The sequence below is a fragment of the Rutilus rutilus genome (genome assembly GCF_951802725.1).
Source record: "Rutilus rutilus genome assembly, chromosome: 4".
Lineage (NCBI taxonomy): Eukaryota > Metazoa > Chordata > Actinopteri > Cypriniformes > Leuciscidae > Rutilus > Rutilus rutilus.
In genome coordinates this window covers 19,659,886-19,682,357 of record NC_140212.1, presented here as the reverse complement: position 1 = coordinate 19,682,357, position 22,472 = coordinate 19,659,886, and the positions used below count along the sequence as shown (strand labels likewise).

The 22,472-nt window shown below is 39.5% G+C and overlaps 1 protein-coding gene across 2 annotated transcripts in view; it reads right to left on the bottom strand.

The window, feature by feature from the left end:
* The window catches only part of iqsec3a (IQ motif and Sec7 domain ArfGEF 3a), a 160,957-nt gene that overhangs the window by 69,266 nt on the left and 69,219 nt on the right, over positions 1-22,472 (bottom strand). For both annotated transcript variants that reach the window (XM_084406416.1, XM_084406417.1), the window contains exon 4: positions 13,109-14,328. In XM_084406416.1, coding sequence (XP_084262542.1) covers positions 13,109-14,328 — 1,220 coding nt within the window. The remainder of the gene's footprint in view (positions 1-13,108; positions 14,329-22,472) is intronic.

Below are 22,472 nucleotides of genomic sequence, written 5' to 3'. Positions count from 1 at the left end.
CATTAAAGCTATAACATGACTTTATATCTCTTTTTCCTTTTAATATGGTAAAGGGCTCATTCTGTCCATTTTTGCTTATTTTGGCCTTCATGAACATAATTGTTTTTACATAATCAAATGGAAGAGATACAATGTAACTCTAAACTAAATTGTTTATTTCAGATGCTGTCCCGTATCATAACCTCATCATCTGCAGAGTGAAACTGCCACTCAGAATACACACATAATGAAGGACGTAAAGACATCAGGGGATTGTGAAGATATTTCACTGGAACTTGGTTTTTATTACATCTATATCGTGTTCAATGGCAATTGTTAATAAATTGTTATTTAGCAAACAACTGTTATTAGAGCACTGTCATTTTTGCTACAATCTGCCATGTCAATAAAAAATAAAAGTACATGAACAAGAACGTGCTGTTTTTTTGGGTTTTTTTTTTTTACCCAAATAGAGGCAACAAGATATAAATATTGTTGAAGAGGTTATTTATAACACCATTAAGGTTCTATATTATGGAAGCTTGTTTCCGCCACAAAATAAAACAATTTAAATTATAATTGCGACTTTTTATCTCACAATTGCGAGTTTACATCTCGCAATTCTGACTTTATTTCTCAGAATTGCGAGATACAAAGTCAGAATTGCGTGAAATAAAGTCGCAATTGCGAGATATAAAGTCAGAATTGCGTGAAATAAAGTCGCAATTGCGTCTTATAAAGTCAGAATTCTGACTTTTTTTCTCGCAATTAGAAACATATTTTCTCAGAATTGTGAGATATAAAGTCCAATTCTAAGGGGAAAAAAAAGACGGACTTTTTTTTTTTTTTACCTCCGAATAGTTTATCTCACAATTCTGACTTTATAACACGCAATTGCGACTTTATATCATGCAATTCTGACTTTATATCTCCCAATTGCGTATTATAAAGTCAGAATTGCGTGACATAAAGTCGCAATTGCGAGAAAAAAAGTCTGAATTCTGACTTTATAAGACGCAATTGCAACTTTATTTCACGCAATTCTGACTTAATATCTCGCAATTCTGACTTTATTTCACGCAATTCTGACTTTATATCTCGCAATTCTGACTTTATAACACGCAATTGCGACTTTATTTCACGCAATTCTGACTTTATATCTCAAAATTCTGAGAAATAAAGTCAGAATTGCGAGATGTACACTCGCAATTGTGAGATAAAAAGTCGCAATTATCTCTTAAAATGTTTTATTCTGTGGCGGAAACAAGCTTCCATACTATATAGCACATTCAAAGCATAGTTCTTTATGAAACCTTATTAAAAGGGTTCTATTTAGCACCAAAAAGGGTTCTGCTATTGTTACAAGCCAAAGAACCCGTGCGTAGGGGTCAGGAGTTAGTCTTCCACCGTACGGCCGTCTGTCGGAAGCCAGTGATTATAGTTTATAAAGTTCCTTACACAAACACATGGTTTCACTTCAGAAGGCCTTTATTGGAACCATATGGATTACTTTATATGCACTTTTTTGGGCTTCAGATTTTCACCAGCTTTTCACTCCCTTTATAAAGCTTGGAGGAGACAGGACATTTTTTAATGTAACTCATGAATGTCATATACACCTAGGATGGCTTCAGGGTGAGTAAATCATGGGTTAATTTGCATTTTTGGGTGAACTATCCCTTTAAGGGTGAACTGTCTGAGCAAAGACAGTGTGAACAGAAAGCCTTTCACTTTAGTGTGAATTAAATAAACTAGTGAGAGTGTAAAAAGTGTGTTTTGGGGGAGTGAATTATCTGAAAGTACACAGGGCCAAAGGTGCTTCCATTTGAAGAAATGTCTACATATCTTCACATCCAGAGAGACAGAAAGAGCTTTAGCTACATGTAGCTACACAAGCTACATTCACCTAACACTCAGCTAACATCTGTGCTCTGATTCTATTCTGGCATTTTAAGAAAAAAGGGGGCAGGTGAACTGCTGGCACAAGCCCTGCATAAAACATGACACTTACAAGACAGGAAGAGTGCAGCTTTTTGAGGCGATCATGGCCAGTCTCCTTTCTTTAGACACAAACACACACAGACAGAATCAGACATCTATGTTCAAACCCACACACAAACCTCCATGTTTTCCTTGCGCCGCTCTCCTGCTGTTTTCCTCTCTTTTGAGGAAAAGAAACATTCCCATTCCATTCACGAGGCAGGTGAAAACTCAATTTAGGGCGGTATACTCACTCCGCTTACCAGCGCCCCCTGTTCACGCATCAACGTCCTCTATATGTCCTTTACATGCTCTTTCCAACGTATACACACACACTGCACTGCCCCCCATAATCCTTCTCCTAATTATCTGTTTAGGGAAAGCACTTTCCAGTCCCCAAATCTCTCTGTTAATCCAAACTCAGATTTCAGTGTCTCGTCCCAGAGCACACACACACACACACACACACACACCTACCTGCTTTAGATTCAGTCTGAGCTGTCACAGGTATTAGGCTACCCTGCAGAAAATGAACTGCTGGAACTAATGACAACCCCTCTCTCTTTTCACTCACTCTCTTAGAGCAAAACCTCCATTTGATTAAAAATTGGCTTATCCTTATCTGTCGGGGTGTTTGAGGTGATGACGTGAGGGTAAGGGAGAGACTTGTTTATTTTTATTTTGCTTTCTTTGATAGTGATCAAAGTTGATCGATTAACAGATTTAATCAAACTATTGTATTTTGCATAGCACATAAATCCAAAGTAGAATAATATTAAACTAAGATACTATATCATGCATGTATAAAATGTCCATAATAATGTTGTAAAGCTTCTGAGCGAGATATGGTGTATGCCATTTCTGCAGGCTGCATAAAGTAATAGAGTCTTGTTTGTGAACAAATCTTCTTTTTTTTTTTTTTTGCAGGATGCTTAAACACTTTCTTTGGAGTCCCTATGTAGATGAAATGTATGTACACACATTGTATTAAATTGTATAAAAACTTGAATTAAGTCATGAATTACTCAATGGTTTTGCTGTTGTTGTTGTTGTTTGCTTAACAAATTGGTTAAGTGAATGATTCAAATGACTCACTCATGCTATAAGTCAGTTGTCACCAACTACTGGCCTAAACAAATCTGAACAGATTCAAAAGTAAAACAATAGCTTCATTTTAGTGGGGCTTTTACATGACACCGATTTCAACATGCGCTTTGGCCATTCGGAAAACAGGTTTGAAAGTGCACGTTTTTGAAAATGATAGCATTATCGCCTCTGTGTAATCTACAAAAAAGTGAATTTGTGAAATCGGTGATGTCATGCGCATGCGTATTACGTGTTCAGTCTATAGGTGCTAAGTGTTTCTTTACAAAGTGACATCGCCAACTACTGGCCTGGCATTAATAATACAGCGTTTTATTAGTCTTTTTTGCAGATCCATGTGAATGGGGATCATTTTGACAACGTTGTCATCTGTACATGAAACTTTTTAAAAAAGCAAAGGAAAACTTTTTTTTTTTTTTTTACATCGTTGCTGTGTAAACATATCCTCAAATGAACACTTTTTCCCACAAAATGTTAATAAAAATGTACCCCCCCAAAAATTTTAAAATGTAAAACATTATTTATTCATTGACAAAACTGTTCCAAAGAAGCAATCAATTATATGGGTTTTGAACAACAAGAGGGTAGATGAGAGTAAATGACATCATGAGAGAAATTATCACAAAATTTTCATTTTTGGGCGAACAATTTCTTGAATGACAGTTGAAGCTGAGTTATTTGAGGGATATCCATATGTTCAAAATGATCACAGTACTTTTCTTTATTTAAAAGAAATCTGATGAGCGGGTGGAAAATAAACAGCCTCCCACTCAACTTGGCAGGCAGTATATAGCCCTCCCAGCTGATTCATAATCAAGTGCACACATACATTCACTCACCCACAAAGCAGATGTATTCCCTCTGTTACTTTCTACCGTGTATATTGCCACCATCAATGCAGGGTTTCACATCAACCTTCAGGGCAAAGAAGGTTTCATATGGTGAAGATGGAAAACAAATTTGTAGATTTTGCACCTTTCGTTTTGCAAGACGGACAAAGAGCCGTTGTGCGTAGATGCAAGCCTATTTGCAAGTTATGTAAGCTACCACGTCAGGAACACACTGTTAGATGCTGTCTGGAAATGTGAATTTAAAGAAGAACATTTTTTTCACTCATGACTCAGATCTACTCCTTTATTTGCCTGTGCTATTACATGCACACAATTACTTTCAGTACAAAATGCATTCATTAAAAGGTAAAAACAATGCGTTTCACCATAGACGCTGAGACAACAATGAAAGGGAAATCATGGAGATCTTTTATGGTGTACTAAAGAAAAGCAGTACTTCATCTGAATGAGCTTTTAAATTTTTAAACCCATATTCCGCCAGTGGATTTTTATAGCTGATGAAGAACTTTTAATTAGGCTCTCTATCTTCAGAGTAATGCTTTAAAGGAACTACAAATTACCCTAAAGTGCCACTGCAAGGTCATAGGGAAATAAATGCAGAAGTAAGGGTAAAAGTCATCTATTTCTTCAATTATTGGGGTGGGATCTTCAATTTTCTTTTAAAATAGATGGTAAAATAGAAAAGAGGACACAGAACAGCAAACCAACTTTATATTAAGTCCTTTAATTACATTTAATGTCATTACAATTTATGTAATTACATCTATAAATACACTATTGACCCTTACCTTACACCTTAACCCAGCCTTAAACCCAACCATACCATGAAACTTGTCACTAACCTTACCCACATCCCACCCCAATAGCAGCAAAAGTGTTTTCCATTACAACTTGTACACAATAAGTACATTGAATAATATGTGTCAAAACACCATTCATCATGTTGCATTCTCAGCATTGCCACAAGGGGCGTCATTTTGTGCAAAAAAAAAAGTAAAGAGAACATCATGTTGCAAACAATCAGGAAATCCTTACCTCCGTGTTCACGTCCCATCCCTGATTACAATACACATGAGTTCTGCTTTCGGGTGCTCGGGTGAAGAGCATGCTGCCCTTGCGTACGAGCGAGTGTGAGAACTGCAAGCTGTTCTCACTGCTCAACGTCTGTCCCTTAATCGAGGTGGTGAATCGTGCAGTGGCCAGGTTACAGCTAGACTGGCCACAAGAACAAGAGACCCACAAGCGCTCAAAGTTAGAAGACAGATTTCTGTCCAGTGGCCAAGGGGACGGGCCAGAGCGACGGTCTCTCACCTTTTTCGAGGACCTCCATGAGGAGTTAAATTGTTCATGAGGGAAACCATATTCATTGCGTGTCTTTGTGTTCTCGATGTCGACATATTCGACTATCGTGAGCGCATGGGCACATGCTTATATGATGATGCCTCAGGTGGAAGAAATGCCCGCGGGCTATCTCTCCCCTGGGAGCTCAGCGTCATTGAATAAGCCAGCACTCCCCACCAAGCCATGCAGACTAAGCAGACGGCCCGTGCTATCAGCCATTCTATGTCGGCTTTGGTTGCCATGGAGAGGCATCTGTGGCTAAACCTCATGGGCATCAAGGACAGGGACAAAGTATTTCTACTTGCGGAGGGAGGCCCAGAAGCAGAGTGTGGTGAGGTGTGTGAGGAGGCCAGATTTAAGGACCATCATCTCCGCAGAGAAAAAGTCCTGAGGCTTTTGCACCTAAGTCCATGGCGGTGTGTCCCCTCGGGAATGGGCGCGTAATAATACATCAAGTAGCTCCTTCCCAACATCCTCACGACACCGTTGTTCCATCCCTGCTTCACGGTGATACCTTTGGGCCTTCTACACATGAGGCCGTTTCCATTGTGGCTTAGAGCCAGAGGATTTAATCCAAGGGTCTTTCCCCAGAGGCAAAGGTCTATGCGCCAAAGGCTTTGTACTGTTTCTATGTGGCTCAGACCCCTAATCCTCACCTTGGACCCCACTCTAGGCGCGTGTTGTTGTCGCAAGATGCTAATGACAGACGCTTTCTGTACAGACTGGGGTGTGGTCTTAGATGGCCATTCCGCCCAAGAGATCTAGATCTAGATCATCATCTCGATTGGTACATCAATTGCCTCAAATTGATGGCTGTATTTCTAGCCCTGAAGTACTTCCTCCAGCAGCTAAGGGGCTACCATGTCCTAGTGCGGGTGGACAATACTACGGTGGTCATCTACATAAATCGCCAAGACGGACTGCGTTCGTGGCATCAGGCTAGCGCGGCAGGATCTGCTTTGGGCTCAGGACAAGTTCCTATCCCTCAGGGCGATTTACATTCCTGGGCATATGAATGTTGAACTCCACCCTGAGGTAGCCAGAGGTGGGCACAATGCCCCCTCTACTTCTCTCTGAATCACCCAGCCCCCCTGGGTCTGGACGCCATGGCCCATGGATGGCTAAGAATGCGTCTTATGTTTCCACCGATCGCACTGCTCCCGGGAGTCCTGGCCAAGGTCTGTCAACAAGGGTCTTCCCTTTTATTGGTAGCAACTCGTTGGCCGACTAGAGTTTGGTTCTAAGATCTAATATCCTTCCTCAACAGCTCATCTTGGGCGATTCCAATCAGGAGGGACCTTCTGTCTCAGGCCCAGGGGACAATATTTCATCCCCGGCATGAGCTTTGGAACCTTCACATTTAGCCCCTGAAGGGGACCAGCTAAGAGATGCTGGGCTTCCAGTTGATGTAGTACAGATTATTGTGCCATGGCCCAATCCACTAGAAGAATTTATGCCCTTAAATGTTGTGTCTTTGAAAGGTAGTGTACTGCCAGATTGTTTCAGTGCTGGAGTTTCTGCTGGAAAAGTTGTCAACAGGCACATGTCCCGCTACTCTCAGGGTATTGGTCGCCACCATATCAGCTTGTCACGTCCTGATCGACGGGGCTCCAATGGGGAAACACCCTCTGATCGCCCGCTTCATTTGTGGAGCTAGGCAGCTGAGGCCTCCCATCAAAGTGAAGCTGGTCGAGACCCCTTTTGAGCCACTAGAGTCAGCTCCTGTCAAGCTAAAGATTGGGGATTTGCATGCTCTGCCGATCTAGCCACCCAGCTTAGACTTTGCCCCGGGATTGGTAAAGGCTTTTTGTCTTCCACCCTCCTGAAGTAAAATTTTCTACTGTGCATCCGGTCATTATTGAAGCCTTCTGTCCTCCGCCGTCCACAAAGCCAGAGCAGGAGAAACTCCATTTACTGTTTCCAGTTTGTGCTCTCCAGACTTACGTCGACCGCACTAGCCAGTGGCATAATTCAGAACAACTTTTCATTTGCTATGGGGGCTGCAACCGGGGGGGACAGCGGCACAATGTACAGCGGCACAAGCAAACAATGTCACATTGGGTGAGGGATGCCATTGCCCTAGCCTATGAGGCGTGGACAAGCTTCGCCTCTAGGACTTAGGGCTCATTCTACCAGGGGGGTTGCATCCTCCCGGGCTTTGGCAAAAGGCACTCTCTTTCAATATGTCTTGTGATGTATGTTTTATAGTTTGGATGTTCATGCTACTCCTGGCTAACATGTCCTTGAGTCGACATCCCAAGTTCATGTCTGAGACCTCTTCAATGTTAGTGCACACAAACTACACAACCTTGAGGGGTCCTGAGAGAATAATCTTGCTAAATCACATTCCTATAAACTGTCAACATGTTTATCCTGTAACTATGTGCTAAGGTTTGCTGCTACCATGTACAAAGGGACCACATGCATACAATATGTCAGCATTCACATCTGCATTTGAGTAGAAACGTTTCTGACCTTAAAGGGGTCATATAATGCCATTTTTGTACAAGCTAATATGATTCTTTAGGGTCTAAATTAAAAGTTTGTAATATACTTTAATTAAAAATTCTCATTAGTATTGTAAGAAAACACTAATTTTACCTGGTCAAAAACAGCTCTGTTTTCAGCACGCCGTTTCAGTGCATGTGTCTTTAAATGATAATGAGCTTTGCTCACCCCACCCCTCTGTTCTGTGGGTACACCGTATTAGACATTCTCTGACCGTATCTAACACAATAACCACGTGTTATTCGTTATAAACGTGGGATTATGAATTATATTGAGAACGTCGTACATAGAAAACATGCCGTAATGTACCCTGAGTGTAAACCTTAGACGCATTCATCGTGAAGCCTGCAGCAAGGTTTGCAAATTTCGCAAAGATTAATATAAATACTAATATAAAGGTTAATAAAACATTACACTCACATCTTCTGGAGGTTCAGCAGGAACACGTTGGTACCGATCCGTTTTTTCTCGTTTGTGAAGCTGTCTGGTGTGAAATGATTCACGCAAACATGAAAGCACAGACGATCGTGGGGAATCCCCGTGAGGGAATCCCCGCGTCAATCCTTTGGGCATATCGCTTCAAAAACAAAACTCAGCCACTGCTTCTTCAACGGCTCGGATTTAGGAACATCCAAATGACTGCTGTGTTCCTTATTACATCTAAGAACAGAACACCACAATCGCTTAGACGCCATTCTTCTCCAGCATATCAACAATGGCGGACTACTATGATGACGGCTGTCACAGCTTGCTCAGGGCGGGTCTTGTGTTGAAACACGGCTGTCAATCACAATAGCGGGAGGGGCGTACGATCTTATGACGTCACAATATCGAACGGCTTGATTTCAGAGATGGTCAAACATATAAGGAGATTAAAACAAAACCACTGGATGGATTTTTATCATGATAGGATGGTTGTGTACAGGCACTGCCAACAGACATTTCAGTGCAATCAACTTGTAAAAGTGCATGTACCATTATATGACCCCTTTAATGTTTTACATTTATGACACATAGTCAGTGCTCGAAGTGGACCGGTAAGCATATATTTTTATCAGAAGCGTACTCTCACTTTTTCAGGCAATTCATTCATTGTACACATCATGCGTTCTGGGCTTTTATAAGCAGTACGAACTGAACAGATCAATTTTCTGCACAATATGACTGTGACTGAAGACCAATTGTTTAATTTTGCATTAGTGGCATGCGAATCACCAAAGGTGCGTTCACCAGCGCGCTCCAAGAATGATAAGACTTGTGCAAACTGTTCCTATCGTGACGCTGATGATAAAATGTGCAACCCATTTGAATTTTATTGAGAATGTAATAAAACGCTACAGAGAACATGATCTAAAACAGCCAATAAAAAGACTGATGAAAAAAAGGGAAAACATCACCCTGCACCAACATAAATTAGAAAGCTTTTGCTATTGAATTTATTGTGGTAAATTTTGAGTAGGTTTAGAATTTATAATAGATAATTGTTAAGGGAATAGATTTTTTTACTAAAGATTTATATTACAACTGTGGCATGTTGTAGCTGTAGTTTCTAAATGCGTAGGTTGCTATTTTTCATAACAAATGCTATAGATAAAAAAAGAAAGAAAAAAGTTAACATTGGCCTAAGCAATAGTAATGAGGAGCCAACAATATTCTTACTTGTAATTAAATCCTTATAGTAACAAATGCTATAGTTAAACAATTACAAGTACTATGTTAGTTTTAAGGCCGAGCACAAGTTATAAAGAGCTATGGAGAATATGGACCTTCTTGAATTATCGACTAAAACAATTGGTTTTCCCCATGTGTAAAATGTGTTCCGCTAATACAGATATTAAGAAAAATATATTATAAGTAAATATAGTTTGACTTCCCATTGCACTTTTGGCCAATATGGCTACTTTACACTTCACCCCCCCCAACCAAAACTACATAGGGAGACAACCAATCCCCCCATGACCCCCTCGCCCCCTCCCCGCCAACAATGCCCTTTAGTGAGTACTGCCACTTTATTTTTTCCACTTCAAGCACTGCACATAGTTCAGCACAGTCCTGATTCAACCTTTCCCATCATGCTCCTCTGTGATGTTTTGCGTACAGAGAGCTCTTATCAAACTCTGCCTCAGTCACTCTTGGCTGAACATAGACAATACACATGCGGGAGCAGAATTTTAATTGGTAGCGATGTGACACTGCAGAAATAAAGCCAATACGATTTGTAAAGTGGAGCTGCATTTCTCCAGCTTTGAATTACAGATGTCCTTGTTGGAATGGTGTATGTGGAGGATATGACAGTTACAAGAGCAGACAGTTACTCTGCATGATAATATTACTGAAATTAATACAAGAGGTAAATAGAAAAAGAAAGAGAGACATCTCTTTTGAAAACTCAAATTAGTAGATAATGTACTACAATACAAAATTAATAAACAGCTATAAAACTAATTAAAAACTCAATATGATACACAAAATACACAAATTAAATACACATTAAATTAATTTATATTTATATACGAATTGTTGTGATATTATTCACAACAAGAAAAAAAAGTATATATATATATATATATATTTGTGTTTACCTATCACATTCATCTTAGAAACTGTGCCATTTTACTTGAATTTACTCTATACACAAGCTTTACCATTTCTAATCAGACACTTATTGTAGCATCTGATTTCTGGCACTGCAGCAAAATAATGTCTGAATGCCTTGAGGGAGATTGCCATATTGCAGTCATGCATGAATTTTTGAAATTATGTTCCTTGCTAGTAAACTGACATAATCTTGATGTAATCTAATCCTTATAAAATCCATTATGTATGAATAAAAGAACAAACTGGTCCTGTATTAAAAAATAAAATCTGAACAAAACATGTTAAAATTAGGTTTCGGCGAAATGAGCTTGAGGAAATTAGCCAGAAGTTATTTGGATCAAAAAATACATACAGAATGGTGATAATTGCTATGTGTAATTAGGTATAACGATAAGGAATGCAGGAAACAGGATAGAGATGAGATATTACCTTGCTATAAAGATCTTTGCTATTAATAGTAAAATAATAGAATATTAAACATGGCTGCCAGCAGCAATTACATTTTATAACTTTTGAATAGTTGGTGGTCAATATTTATGTGGACATTATGACAATGAGTTTCCCAAACTTGTTGAACCCCTAACCACAATACAATTTGTTTGTCACCCTCATCTGACACACCTGATTCAACTCATCAGCTCATTAGAAGGGAGTGCAAGACCTAAATTGAAGACATCCAAATTGGGGCCTCTAGGATGGAGGCACTGCTATAAAGTTTAGTGTCAGGATGCAAAAACATTGTTGACATGGTGTTTACGCCAATGACTTCATTAAGGTATATTTGAAAAGTGACATTGAACACTAAAAGCCAAAATATAGAAGAAATCCATACAGTTACAGTTCTAGGGGCTGTCATAGACTCCCATCCAGAAATGGTGAAAACAGAAGCAGAAAACTTATACACAATATGTGCCTACTAGGGATGCTCATTTCGGTTAATTTTCCCGACCGACAACCGCCGATCGTTATCCGAGTATTAACCATTAACTGATAAGATTATAATATTGAATTGGCATTAAATAAAAATAAAATGACCCGTTAAAAACACAAACCATTTTGTTTGTTTATTGTTAATTCATTTTAACGTGCAAACGGCAGCATATAGAACAGATCAACAACAGAACCTGGATTGACATCAGATTTTCACGCACCTGTAGCATTTCTGACAGTGACAACAGAGAAAAACAGAATAAAATAATATAAATAAAAAACATAAAATAGGCTTACACTAAAAAAAAAAATTTAAATTAAATAATTAACAAATTAAGATGACAAAAAGAAAACACTGAATCCGTTTGAAGAAAAAAAAAAAATCTGTCAGACCTAGTTTTTTCGTCAAATAAAAATAGCAGGCCTACCTCAATCCACACCTTGTCTAGTTTTTTTTTTTTTTTTTTTAAGTAACATGTCTACATAATATGGCCTGTTGACAGTTAGACCCGAGGCAGAAAACACCCTCTCCGACGGCACAGATGTCCCGAGAATACAGAGATAACGTCTCGCTAGAGTGGCCCGCTTCGGGAAGCACCTTTCATTTGTTTTCAGTCGTAAGCGCCACGAACTTTGTGCTTTGAAAGTTGTGATTTAAGCGATTTTTTTTTCTCTGCTCAAAACGGGCTTCAATTCTACGGGTAATAGTACATCTTGATGGGATTTCGTAATTGGGCTAAATAAAGCCCAGTAGCTCTTGAAAACCTTCACCACAGACGACACTGATGGGCAAAGTGTCTTTTATTTCATTGAACAGATTCTCTGCATTATCTCCTCAGATCTGCGTGCATCGCATCTTCTCCCTGATAACATGGAGGGCAAAGTTTGTTGCCCTTCATCAATCGATGCTTGTGGATGTTTGCTTCGCAAGTGATATTGCATTGTACTTGTACTTGTATTTTAATACCGCGTAGCATATTTTGCAAGTAACTTCGTCGCCCTTTCTGTCGAAATGGTCCCAACACAGTACTTCTTTTCGCTTGCTTCATTTTGCTTGCTCAGCGAAATATGGCTGTAGGCACGTGTGGTTGCGTGTATCGTCGCACCCCGTGAGTTAACAAATATAGGCTATATAGTATTTTTTTAACCATGCAGCAAACAAAACAAAAAAAGCGGAAAAAAACCCCCAAAAAACGTTTAACTTTTAAACCGTTTAACTGATAGTATTAATCGCCCAATTTTTTACTTTCGGTTAATGGTTAAATGGTCAATATGAGCATCCCTAGTGTCTACACCTACACCCCAGTGTGCTTGGCCGCTAAATATTTTTCCCCGCATTTGCCCGTCATTTTCCTTATATATCTCTTCCTCATGCACACAACAAACTATAACCCAGATAAACCCCATAGTCTAGTTATTGTAGTGTGCTATACAACTATTAGACAAAGTCTAACTTTTAAAATGTCTTCATGTTTTCAATGGAGTTAGATGAGATTAGGGAAAAGGGAGTGAGACAGCACTTTGAATAAAAGCAGTGCTATTAATAGCGTCAGACAAACCCAAGGTGACAGGCATCAGGGAGGGGGTGCTAGCCACAGCTGGAGACAGAATTGGATGACAGGAGTGACACAGGGAAGTGAGACAGAGAAAGACTGGGATGTAGTGAGTTTTGAAAAGAAGCTATATTAGTGATAGGAGAGGACAACTTGATACATGGAGAGAGAAAATGGTTTCTGGCATTAGTCACTTTAAGCAAATGTGATGTAAAGAGTCAGGGGCCCTTATGATTGGAGATAAAAGGTTCTCATGGTACTCACATGTTGAAGAGGTTGAGACCAATACGATATAGGCGTTTTCGCATGACGTCAGTGGAGAGGGTAGGAGATTTGCAACTGGTTGGGTTTTCGCAGTGGTACCTGGGCAAGCTAAGAATCATGGCCTGTAAAGCCTCTTTGGACGAGACCTCTGAAGTTGACCGGGCCGACGTGGATGTACTGCTGCTACTCATCTGCTCTGAGCTGTTGTCCGCTGTATCTGACTCAATACGTTTAGCTTCCAAAACTTCTACAATTGGAGTGACTGGTTTCTCTGCAACCTCTGGTGGAGACAAGTTTTCAGAGGTTATTGCTGTCTGTGCTGGAATTGCTGGTTCTGGAAGTTCCTGTTTGTCCAGCACCAGAGGTGGTAGATCCTCCCCAAGTTCCTCCTCACTTGGTGGAGGGGCTGGGAAGTCGCCATCTGGTATTTCCTCAACATCCAGCTCTGGAGGTGGAGGAGCTGGATCCTGGGGAGATGGTGGTGGCTGTCCTTGTTGAGGTTGTTCATTTGCATAATTAAACAGAGGTTGCTGTGGACTCTCAGTAATTATGGTCCCCTGCTGGACACAATTACCAAGAGAAACAGAAGTGGAGGACTCCATAACGGAAGAGGACATGCGAAAGTTCTGGCTATCAATTTGAACTGTTACATCCCGGAAGGCCATCATCAGCTTGCTGGCACTCCGGGCCATATTCTCAGAGTTGTCTACTTGGCCAGTTCCGCTATGGAATGTGGCAGGGTCTGTGAGGCCACCTTCTCTGACTGTCCCTGCCAACCCAGATTTATCACCAGCTGTACTAAATGCCTCTGAGCTAAACTGGTAGGTGCCACCTTCTTGGAGTGAACACATGGTCTTCATGCTCCAGTTGCTAAGTGCATCATCGATGGATTTAGCAAGAGACTGGACTTGCTCATTGAAAGAATCTTCAAGATCAGTGAGGGAGCCACCTACTGTGGTGGGCAGGGATGGGGACCGGACAAGGGGGATACTTGCTAAATTGCAGCCTTCAGCCAGTGCCCGTTCAGCTGAGATACCCTCTGTATTTTGCACCCGCACTTTTCGCAGGGAGATACGGCGTGGCAAACGACTTTCAAGGAGGGAGTTTCGGATCTTCTCAAAGTTTTTGCTGAGCTGATACTGGCGAAAGGCTGTCTGAATCTTGCAAGCGGCGCGCCGTGAGATGAGGTGGCCCCCATATTTGTGCTCTAACATTTCGATCTGAAAAGAAAGAGATGAGAAACGATGTCAGATAAGGCAACATTATGACAATCACAGAAAAATACCCACAGTAAGAGATGACAGCGTGAAATTAAATCAATCACAAGACTGACTACAGATTGCTAAATATCATGACATGCTGAGACAAACCAATTTTCCAGTCTTCGACTTGTCGTTCATGCAAAAATTCTTGAAATATGCCAATATATGCTAATACACTGTATACAACAACCAAAGCAATTACCTCACCATGAATAAAAGTCTTGAAGCGGTGCATTTCCAGTTGGGTTAACTAGACTACATTGTATGCTTTGGGCATTAAAAACTGCTTCACTCACTCCAACATTAATTTTGAATAAACATTTGATTAAATAATTTGTGGAGGTGAAAGCGTAGATAATACTGTCAAACTGATTTGACCTTGCAGGACAAGAAGAACTTGTTGTGTAGTACATGATAATTTTGTCTAGACATTTACACAGCCAAAACTTTGATATAGCTACACTCATTCTTGAGATTATTTTTCCAGCTTGTGTCCTTTGAAAAAGGACATACTCTGGGAGCTGTTTGGCCGAAAATCAAAAAGCACTTTCAGAAATTATTCGATTTTGAGTACCAATGTGGTCAGAACAGTTTGGCTTTGCCTGCCACCATCCATCTATTTTCCAAATCGCTTGTCCTATGTAGGGTCAAGAGGATACTGGAGCTAATCCCATTGTCTCGGGCCATAGGCAGTGAAACACCATAGCCAGTGGCCAGGCAATCACGTGGCTTATTTAGCTGAAATGACAGAGTGCGGCATGCAACGTGCCATTTGCCATTAGGGGCATATTAGCCACTGTCATCTTCTCCAATCATTTGGTTCTCTCTGCCTCTAATCATTGTCTAATAGACTGTGGCATCTAAAGCACATTTCAGTTAAAAATAAGATTATAAATGACTTTATTTTGCGAAGAAATTAAATGATCTTGTTTGTCACTTTTTTTTTTATTATTAAGATTGACAGATTTGTGCTGCATGCTCCAGCCTTTCATAGATTTCACTTTAAATGTCCCAGAAGGGGAGTGATGGACCAGTAAAAGCTACAACATTAAGGGCCCTATTTTAACGATCCAAGAGCATGGTCTAAAGCGCAGGGCGCAAGTTCAGTTAGGGCGTGTCCGAATCCACTTTCGCTAGTTTAACGACGGGAAAAATGGTCGGTGCGCAAGGCGCATGGTCTTAAAGGATTGTCCCTATTCTCATAATGAGTAATGGGTGTGTTTTGGGATTTACGTGCGTTAAACCAATCATAGTCTCATCTCCCATTCCCTTTAAATGCCAGTTGCACTCGCGCCATGGCAGATTCGCTATTTATATGACGGAATTTGATAGTGGAAAGACTGAACGTGTCTCCAGAGTGCAAACGGATCTGCTCGTGCGCGAGGTAAAAGTGCGCAAACAGACCATCTACGGGACAAGCGGGATTCCACAATATTTTTATGTACACAATAATAATCTTTTACATTGTAATCCTTTTATTTTAAATATTTTGCATGTTTGTGTGCTGCTGTGCGTCCCTGTGTGTTTAATAAGCAGAGTGTATGCGCGTTGTGGACCCGCCTATAAGTGTAAGATAGGGCCCTAAAAGTGAAGTTGGCATTGGAGCTTTGGTTTTGGCTGCTAAACTAGATTCAAATGTCACTTTTGTTCATCACAGCAAGATTAGGGCATTACGGTATAACCAGACAGCAACTCTGACTTCATAAGATTCCATTTGTAGTCCCAATATTACTTTCTATGCTGAGGGTAAGAGTATTCATTTGTACAAACAACCTTTGGATTCTTTCTAGAATGGTTTGAAAGAGAATTCAAGACTCTAACTGATATCTGAAGCTGGATTTCACCAGCTAGTGTCCTTTTGTGTTTCCATCAGCTGTCAGTGGTCTTGTCCTTTCCTGGGTGAGCTCAGATTAGAGGTCATTCAAGTCCTACCGTTTCAAAACGTTCTGATAAGACAGAGTGAGCTGATGCAATCAGTCACTGTTACGGATTCAAACTCCCTGAGAGAAGTTTGAATAACACCAGAAAGCCATCTTATCTTAGCAATCTACATTTGTCTCAGACTAGGTTAGAAAGGAGAGATATGTCTGGGGAATATTAAGTTCTGAATAGGGCCTGAGTTTCTTTTCAGAAAAAGCTATGAGCTGGGAACTCTACTGCCTTCGACCCTCCTAGGTAGTTCATAACCTGCCTTTAATATTCATTATTAAATGTTCCATTGGTGCAGATGAAATGGTGCAGATGAAATGGAGCAGATGGAGCAAGGGATGAAATAGCAGTTGTGGCCTTGGACACACGATGGGGTTTCAAAAAGGATGCCACCATTTCCAATGTTTTTTTTGTGTGCTTTGAAATATGATGGTGTATAAATCAAAATTGGTGCCACCGTTTCACAGACCAGATATCTCTGACCATCAGTGCTATACATTTTTTAGAGCTCTTGGAAAGGAAAGTAAAAGAAATGACAGAATAGTTGAAACGCAATGAGATGACAAAGAGAGTGAGAGGTAACAGAGACAAATTCGATTGCTGGGATCACAAAAAAACCACTGATCGCCATAACCCTAAGGTGTGGAATGAACACCATGGAAAAACAAGTCCGTAACAGAGCAGGGGCATGAAAGAGGGTGAGAGCATAAGACAAAGAGACAAGAAAGCGTGTAACGAATGCAGTCCTGCTGCAAATCCACCCATTAACCAGCTGTCAGGTCCGTTCCCGATCACTTCACTAAGCGGCGCCGGGGAGAGAGATCATTCTGAAACCACTGCAGCCGTAAAGGATGGAGGTATAGCAATGACACTGCTCCCTATCAACTCAGCCCAGGCAAATCAGACTTGACAGCTGGATCAGCACTCTGTCCACGCTCACTTTCTCACTATCCCAGCAGAAAATGACATATCATACATATCCAAATAAGACAGGCCTACACAAACTACACAAGAAAGGTGATAGAGGCAGGTGTTAAACAGAAATCCTACGATAACGTTAAAATCCTACCCTAACTAAACCCCTATGTGATTCCCCTGGCTGAAAGAACTTTTTGGGGTATTCCATTTGTTTTCTTCTTAGAAATCCTAAAATATACCAGTAATTCATCAAAGCTAAAAATGTGTGAAATTAAACACCTGTTTTGATTATAGCTTCCAAATAGAAATCCAACAAGTTAGCCGGCTAATCTAGAATACTCTAAGCAAGATATTGATAATGTAATATTGAAATCAAAGGGCACCCACTAGAAAAGGCTCAATTGATCTTAGCTGCGTTCTGTCACATATCTGTTCATATTTTGGTGCTTGACATTAGTTTCTCATTTGCATTGATTTGTGTCTCAAGGATACATGTATATTTATGAGGCCATCAGCATAAGACAGGATAATCAAAGGTCTCATTGGGAAGTTAGGCATACCTTCATTAGCATAAAGAGGCAATCACACAGAAGAGGTGCTGTAGTAGTTATCTATGGAACCATCAGCCTCTGAGAGATCGTGTCTAGAGTCACTAAAGCCAGATTATCAGCACTCAGACACCCTCTGAGGGAGCTGACTTTGCTGACAGTGGATCATGGCTCAAAGCATTTAGCTGAGCATTTCAGCCTTGTCAGTCAGGATAGTTCTTAAAGCGTAGAAAGCCATTGAAAAATAGCAATAAATGCACACACCTGTGACCGCATTGGAATTCCTAATAGATGTTCCCACATAGCTTGTTGGAATTACCATAATTACAAGATTTTTTTTTTTTAAAGCATCCACGTCGCAGCATTATTGCTGCTGTTGTATATTATTTCTGCTGCTGCTGCTGCAGAACAAGTACAGGGACTTGCTACTGCTAATACAAACACTGATATGCTGCACAAATAGCATAACATTACCTGTAGCAGATCTATAAAGGTGGAGCTGGGTAAGGTGGAGGGTTTCAGAGGAACTTTGTGTGAGCTGCAAACTGCTATAGCAAATGCTAAACAGCTATATAAATGTTGAGCAGCAAGCTCGTTGGCTGCAGATGTGACAGGAACCAATCAGCTTGTGCCAAGTAGTAAGCGATGTAAATGTCATTAGGTTGCATCAAGGACCCATCAGTGTGCGCCATCTTGAGTTTTATGCCAGAACTTGGTATATACTTATACTTTTAGTGATGATATATTTTTATACTTATATTAATTGTAGATTTTGGGGGTATTATATCTAAAAATCATTGTGAGAGATGTCAAAATGACAAATTACTTGTATTATTGTTATTTGTTTATTTATTTTCTTTTTTTAGAAATAAAGTCTGAGATATTCATCTTATAATAGATTTGGATCTGAGGGAAAAAAACAGTAATAGCTTCAGATGCGTGTCATGAAAATTACACACATACCAAAAATGACTAAAGATGATCCCAAAAGGGCTTTACTGTGCCCACTTCTTAAAAATATTAATCTCAGACTGGTTTACATTTTTTCAGAAAACACTGTAACCAAGATAGGAGAGGGAACACAGGATAAGATCTATTTTCACTGTTTTCAGCACCCATGTCATCAAATTTGCTAATCCACCTTTTTAGTTTTTTGAAACATCAGCAGTTCAGGGACGCGAGTGCACGTAAACACATCAAACTTTCCTGTGTGTTGCTGCTTGGAAAGTCTGTCAGAAAGTTTTGCAGAGGGGATTCGGATTAGTTCTATTTATAAAACGGTAGGCTGAGATATGGACAAATTTCTCATGAATACCCATTTTTCATTAGCGTGGGTTTCTTATAGTATTATAGTAAGAGGAAGTTTCAAACTAATGCATCGCATGCTGAAGATTATCTGCAATGCTGAAAAAAAAAAAAAAAAAAAAAAAAAAGATAAACAGTGTTTGCTTTCTACTCCAAGACCGATGCCCTGACCTTCGTGGAAGTCTCTGTAAGAGAAGACAGGAATTCTCTAGAAAGGGTTGTGAACATGATCAGTCAGTAATGTCCTAATCCTGAGTGGCATTGGACATAAGTTCTAGCAAGCTGACTAATATGCGTCAATGAAGACCTGGAGTAAAGCACTCTACTGAATAAACTTGTTTAACAGCCAGCTGATTGTATTCATAAATACATGACATGAAAAATTAAATGCATTTATATTTAATGGTAATGCATATAACCGCTAACTAATGGGCACTTACACATCTACTGTTGTAATTTTATCAGCATTTTTCAGCATATATCTGTATAAGCCTATGCATCAAAATGCCAGCAGTCTTAGCTCTGATAATTTGTCAGCGCTGGGAGTTGGTCATTTTATGTGTGAACAAAGCTATAACAGTAACACTTTGAGCTTGTGCAAGCACAGGACACTCAGATACAATAATGGCAAAAAGATTGAGAATATGCGAGCTGATTCTGCTGGTTAGGTAATTTCTCCCGGATGACATATTGGTGGTGAAGTGTGAATAGCAATGTATTAAAGCACAGCTGTGGCTTTCTAACTCCAATATTCGCAATATAGCTTTCCTTAGCCTGACTATAGGCTATATAGTCCTCAGTTTTAGTTGTTCTTTGTCCATTCTCGTAAGTTGTTTAGTGGTTTGCTTTTTGTTATTAAAAGTTACTGCTGTGCTTATCCTGCCTCAACTCTTCATTCCTGCAACCACTGCTGACACTAAGCAAGATAAAGGTGCATTTGTGTTTCAGATAAATCTGTGTACATGTGTGTGTGTGTGAGGAGAGAGAGAGAGAGAGAGAGAGAGAGATGCTAGTATTCTCTAGTACTAATCCGCAGTGTCAGACTCTGCACCCTTATCTGCCTTCAGGAGAGATTTCACACCTCTACAGACAGAAGATCAATAGCATAATGCCGACACACAAAGAACCGTAAAAGTGAATGCATATACTCTACTTCTCAAGCTCAAATGCTGGCACACACACACACACACACGTCTTTTCATAGCACCGTGTCTTACACTGCAGCCACATTCATATCAACACATTGATTTCAGTACAACCACATGACCACGGCTGGATTGGTAATCTGGCATACCGGGCATTTTCCCTGTGGGCTGACACTTTCTATTAAGTGATAAACAGTGCAAGTGGCTTAATTCAGATTTGACTCAGAATTTTGTTTTATACAGTCGTGTGATTTTGGAACGTTACAGTTTCTGTGGTGAATCTAGCTGAAAACAGCCACGACCATGTAAATACATGATGAGGTAAATTGGAAATCGCCAATACACACAACTACAAGCTTGTCAATCCAGCACCACCACATTTATAGTCATTTACCTTGCAGCTATTAACTGTGAAGAAATATGTGTTTTGGCGGTCACTTAGATTAGGGTCCAATTCTCACTATTAACTAATTATTAACTACGACTTTTGCCTCAGTTAACTCCTAATTACTGCTTATAAATAGTTTGTAAGGTAGTTGTTAAATTTAGGTGTTGGGTAGGATTAAAGGATGTAGAATATGATCATGCAGAATAAGGCTCTTCATAAGTATTAATAAACAGCCAATATCCTAGTAATATGCATGCTAAAAAACAACTAGTTAATAGTGAGAATTGGACCCTAAACTAAAGTGTTACTGTTTTGGCAAAAATGTATTTATTAAAAATGTTGCTATTTCTTGCGGAAAATATTATCGTATTTCAGTATTAGCCACCCATTGTAATGAGTATGGTTTTACCTGTGTCTACCATGATCTAACAGTTAAATAAAACTACAGTTAAACTCTGGAACCATGGTAAATTACATTAGGGAAATTGAAGTATAATTTAACAAAATAGCTTTAAAGCCTAGGTCCCGTGAATTAATTAAGGACAAGCTTTTGTTTTATGAATTATAGTTCTAATGAATTTTAATTGAAGTAAATGGTTTATTCAATGAGAGCCTCATGAAAGATAGATATCAGTGTATTACATAAATTAGGTGTTAACTCTTCAAATGTTATTGTTTTTAAAGGGATATTTCAACCCAAAATGTCATCATTTACTCACCCTAATGTCATTCCAAACCTGAATGACTTTCTTTCCGTGGAACATAAAGGTTCGCATTCTTCAAAATATCTTCTTTTGTGTTTCACAGAAGAAAGAAAGTCATACAGGTTTGTAATGACATGAGGGCGAGTAGCATTTAATAGCAGTAAATATACTTTACGGCATCCTAGCTCAAAATCAGTTTTACTGTCAAGTGCATTTCTATGTGACAAAAGTGCAATATTAAATTTGTTAACTGCATTTGCAGGGAATTCAATAATATCTATCATTATTTGTCCCTTTCGTAGTTTTATTTATTCATTTATTCACTCCAATTTAAGGACCTAACCCAACCAAAAACATTCACAGGGGGAACTCGTGGGTCAGGGTTTTAGCCCCAGTCCAGCCCTGCACATGCCACTCATTATGACTATATTGCCATGCCCTATTTACTATTACATGAAATTGTATTATCATTTTACTTATAATCAGCTTACTTAACTTATAATTATAATCAGCTTACTGCCATGACAAAGAAACTTCATTACCACAACATCTTCCTTCCCGCTTAAACATATAGTCACTGCATTACCATGGCTACTGCTACGACTGTAGACGTTTGTTGGCTCATTCAGCAGACAAAGCCAGCTGCTTCTCTGTGATTTGAACCTATGACTTACAATAATATAGTGATGTGTATAATGCCCAAATTGTAACTATACATCAATAACATGTTAATATACTGTATATTAAATAATGCATTAGTGAGGTACTCAGAACCCAAATTATTTAACTTAATAGCATGCATAGAAATCTGTGTGTGCTATATACTGTATGACAGTGCAAGAAAGCAGCGGATGCAGTGTGGATGGTTTTAACCAATTTTACATTGGATAATGATATGTTACCTCACATGTCTGAGCACTTTATCAACCTGAAAAAGGCTAAATGCATTTTTCAGGTGGGCTGAGGTGTCACGGAACATGCAGGAACAAATCTTTCTGTTGTAAAAATGTATAAATTAATAAAAACCTGCCAAATTACAAAATTGTTTTTTTTTGCATCCATTAGCTGGGTTTATTATCACACTGCATGGGTTAACCCTGCCATAAACAACCTATGAATGAATGAATGAATGAATGAATGAATGAATGAATGAATGAATGAATGA